The 4,506-nt window shown below is 42.7% G+C and overlaps 1 protein-coding gene across 1 annotated transcript in view; it reads left to right on the top strand.

Moving 5' to 3' along the window:
• rtf1 (RTF1 homolog, Paf1/RNA polymerase II complex component) overlaps positions 1–4,506 on the top strand; it is a 17,847-nt gene that overhangs the window by 12,234 nt on the left and 1,107 nt on the right. The window contains exons 14-17 of the mRNA XM_037694620.1: positions 94–151; positions 2,367–2,444; positions 2,718–2,822; positions 3,439–3,553. Of these exons, the coding sequence (XP_037550548.1) occupies positions 94–151; positions 2,367–2,444; positions 2,718–2,822; positions 3,439–3,553 (356 nt within the window). The remainder of the gene's footprint in view (positions 1–93; positions 152–2,366; positions 2,445–2,717; positions 2,823–3,438; positions 3,554–4,506) is intronic.

The raw sequence follows: 4,506 nt of genomic DNA, 5'->3' as shown, positions 1-4,506 counted from the left end.
GTATTTTTATTTATTTTATTGTAACAGTTTAAAATGCTGCAGTATTTCTATATTTGTGTTATGTGAGAGTGACGGCTTGTTTCTGTCGTTCAGCTATATCAATCAGAGGAACAGAAGCTGGAACATTGTTGAATCTGAGAAAGCACTTGTGGTAAGTCTCCACTGTTTTCGACACAACCTTTACAGGTTTAGACATTTTATTTTTTTGTTTTTTTACAAGTTCTCTCAGGTTTTTTGTAAAGGAGTTATCCCACAGATTTCCACCTTTAAGATTCTAAGACATAAACTTCTTGTTTGTATGGAGGAGTTTGGGACGAGCTGGAGATGTAAAAGAGACCTGACTGACCCCAACATAAAGCACGTTACAGTAGTCTAGTCAGGATGTCCTGAAGGCAGGAACTATTTTTCCACTGTCATATCTGGTGAACATAGACTTAAGCTTAGCTAGCTGCCTTAACTGGAAGAAGCATTTTTGTAGAACAGAGTTAATTTGTTTATTAAACTTAAAATCAGAGTCTAAAACTATCCCGAGATTTGTAACAGACTGCTTAAGGTATGGCTCAAGAGAGTCCAGGTTTACAGGATCAGAGACAGCAGTACAGCTAAGGCTAAACACAATAACTTCAGTTTTCTGATCATTAAAACTGAAAAAATGTGAAGCCATCCATGTCTCGATGTCATCAAGACATTTTAACAGAAGGTGAATGGAGCAAGGACTATTGGATTTTAAGGGCAGATACATCTGACCATCATCAGCATAACAATGAAACGAAAGACGTTTCCTCAGGATAGACCCCAAAGGGAGCAGATACAGCGAAAACCGATAGAGTCCTAAAATCGAGCCCTGTGGAACCCCACAGGAGGCATTGAAGCAGATAAAATATTACCAACCTGTACCAATAACCCGTACTCTGCTTTCTGCAACAATCAGAAAGGAAGAGGAGGTTCAGATGTAGTTTGTAGTTCTGCTGGGCGGGTCGTCCAGTGATGAAGCTCCACTGGCCAATTTATGGCTGCGGTCTGATTACATCAGAATCGTCCTTCAGAGCCGTCTGCTTGGAACCATGAACGAGGTGGTTCCATAAACCAGGCTGAGCGGGGTTGGGTACCAGCAGTGATGGGGCCCTTAACTGTTGAGGTGTGGAACCACTGACAGTTGATACAGTAGCAAAGTGCCATAAGTCAACCCGAGCAGAGTCAAACTGAGTCCATTTAACATGAAAACATGTTTAAATCTCACCTCGCAGCTTCATTCTGTGATGGCGTGATAATAAAGTGTCTGTGTGACCTCCCACTCCCAAAGATTTATTACTGAGACCTCAAGCAAGGCGCTGTAGGTTAGCTCCAGAAGACCGTAGTGCCCAGTCCTGGTCCGTGAAGGCCCCCATCCTGCATGTTTTATTGGTTCCCTGGTGTTCAGCAGGTCTTCATGTTCTGCAGAATCCTGATGTTCATTCATTGAATTCAGAGAAAGCTCTAAGACGTGCAGGAGTGGCCCTCGAGGACTGAGACCACAGGTCCTTTACTGTAATGTGGGGTTTATTAACTACTACTTCCTCTACAAAATAAAACTTTACTGTCTGTTTTTATCCAATCTGAAGTTTAGGAATAACCCACAGACCATGTGTCAAACAGAACGTCTGATAACTCCAGAGTGGTATATCTGAAAACAATATTACAAACAACAACACAAAAACTTCATTTTGACTCTAAACTACAAAAATGTGCAACAAAGATGTGGACCATGAAGTTCTGTTTCACATCCAACTGAGAGAGAGCTTGGTTAGTTTCTGAGGAGCCTTCAGGTCTGTTTAAAGTCTACTTTGGTTCGGTCACCACACAGAAACAAAGAGCTTCATGTTGAAGATCATCTCCAGCGTTCACAACACGTTTAAAATGTTTCTCTGGTCAAATGCTCCTCTTGCATGTATAATTAACAAACATCCCTGGAATCATTCAGGAACGTCCTGTGTTGCTGTTACGATCAGATCTGTGACGAAATCACGAGTTTGTCTGTCAGCAGCTCGACCGACTGCTGAAGATTAAACATGTCAAATATAGTCTGACCTCTACTTTTTTAGAGGTCACCGACAGAGTGAGCAGTTTGCAGAGGAAGGCGGACATCTTTGTTCTGACTGAGGTGATTTATGTGGCTCCTCTAACTCGTTTAAATGAAACGCGTTAAAACTCTGAGCTCTCCGATGATGTGACGAAGAGTCCGGACGTTCTGCTGAACACGTCAGGTGTTTGCGTGTGGACATGGACGGGTCTCCTCACCTAGAGGAACACGTGTTTCACATGAGTTTGTGCTCCAACATTTGTTTTAGAGTTTATGTTTTAATGAGGTTTTCTGTGTTTTCTGACAGGCTGAAGGGCAGAATTCTAAAAACCAACAAATGGACCCGTTCACCCGCAGGCAGTGCAAACCAACCATGGTGTCAAACGTGCGTTCTTCATCTCAAGCACTTAGAACCTCCTGAGTTTTCATCCATGGTTTTATTCATACAGTTCAGAATGAGTGTCTGGGTTTGGTTCAGCGCCACACGAGTGAAATGAAACAGAACTCATTTTTAATTTATTTTTAAAACTAACTGAGAGAACCTGAAACAGACCGACAAACTGAGCAGACTCCAAAATTTCAGGCCAACATTAAACTCTTTGAAATAAATCTGTGAAGCCTCTTTTGATTTATTGATTTATTACTTCTTCGTTCTCAGGCCAGAGATCCATCAGTTCATGCAGCTATTCTTGCTCACCTGAACCAGAAGTACGGCTCCGGGTCAGGAGCTGCAGAACCTTCCAGCACAGAGACGAACACACAGGTCAGTATTAACGGCCCGGCGTGCTCCATCTGAAGCCAACAGTCCACATGCGGTCACGTGGTGTTTCGTTTTGGCCACGCCTTCCATGGTCCATGAGACGCAGCGCCATAAACTCCTCTGTGCACGACGTGTGCACGGTCTCCATCCAGGAGTTTTTGACCATTTGCCCATTTTTAGTGTTTAAAGAGTCGTGCAGCAGAACGACTGAGCCCATTCCTGCATTGATGGACACACCCACAAACTTCTGACCAATCACAGTCACTGGCTTATACGCCTCGGCCTGATCCTTGTGTGGAGAAGGGGCGGAGCTACTCTGAGAACAAAATGACGTGATTTTTGTCACACAGCTAGAACAATGAGAGATTTCACCACTTCATATGGATGCAGGGCCCTTCACACGTCCTGAAAGATGTTTAGTTTTGTGGAACTAAAACCATCGTCTGCGTCGTCACCTTGAATTTCTTTCTAATTTGACTGTTTTAAAGAGGCCAAGTTTCATTTGATAATTTAGTGCTGGTCTGTAAGTTTCTTGATGGATTCATGGATGTTTTCTGCTAATTTAAATCTTGTTTTCCTAATTTCAACTTTATTTTTCCTTTTACTCTTTTTATTTTAGGGACAAACAAACCCTAAAGACAAGGATGTCCCAAAGCCAACCACTGACCTCTCAGAAGACTTGTTTAAAGTCCATGACTTTGACGTTAAGATTGACCTCCAGGTTCCTAACGCAGGTGAGCTTGTTTGATGTTTCAGAGCTCGTTTCCTGTCCCTGATAATCAATCAGAGCTCGTTTCCTGTTCCTGATACTGAATCAGAACTCGTTTTCTGTTTCTGATACTCAATCAGAGCTCGTTTCCTGTTCCTTATGCTCAATCAGAGCTCGTTTCCTGTTCCTGATACTGAATCGGAGCTTGTTTCCTGTTCCTGATACTGAATCGGAGCTCGTTTCCTGTTCCAGATACTCAGTCGGAACTCGTTTCCTGTTACTGATACTGAATCAGAGCTTGTTTCCTGTTCCTGATACTGAATCAGAACTTGTTTCCTGTTTCTGATACTCAATCAGAGCTCATTTCCTGTTCCTGATACTGAGTCAGAGCTCGTTTCCTGTTCCTGATACTGAATCAGAACTTGTTTCCTGTTTCTGATACTCAATCAGAGCTCATTTCCTGTTCCTGATACTGAGTCAGAGCTCGTTTCCTGTTTCTGATACTGAATCAGAACTTGTTTCCTGTTCCTGATACTGAATCAGAACTTGTTTCCTGTTCCTGATACTGAATCAGAACTCGTTTCCTGTTTCTGATACTCAATCAGAGCTCGTTTCCTGTTCCTTATGCTCAATCAGAGCTCGTTTCCTGTTCCTTATGGTCACTCAGTGCTCGTTTCCTGTTCCTGATACTGAATCGGAGCTTGTTTCCTGTTCCTGATACTGAATCGGAGCTCGTTTCCTGTTCCTGATACTCAGTCGGAACTCGTTTCCTGTTACTGATACTGAATCAGAGCTTGTTTCCTGTTCCTGATACTGAATCAGAACTCGTTTCCTGTTTCTGATACTCAATCAGAGCTCATTTCCTGTTCCTGATACTCAATCAGAGCTCGTTTCATGTTTCCGATACTCAATCAGAGCTCATTTCCTGTTCCTGATACTCAATCAGAGCTCGTTTCCTGTTTCTGATACTCAATCAGA

Source organism: Nematolebias whitei, chromosome 21 (assembly GCF_014905685.2).
Source record: "Nematolebias whitei isolate Nwh7 chromosome 21, NemWhi1, whole genome shotgun sequence".
Taxonomy (NCBI): domain Eukaryota; kingdom Metazoa; phylum Chordata; class Actinopteri; order Cyprinodontiformes; family Rivulidae; genus Nematolebias; species Nematolebias whitei.
Note: the sequence above shows the minus strand (reverse complement) of the source record. Positions and strands in the feature narration are given on the sequence as shown.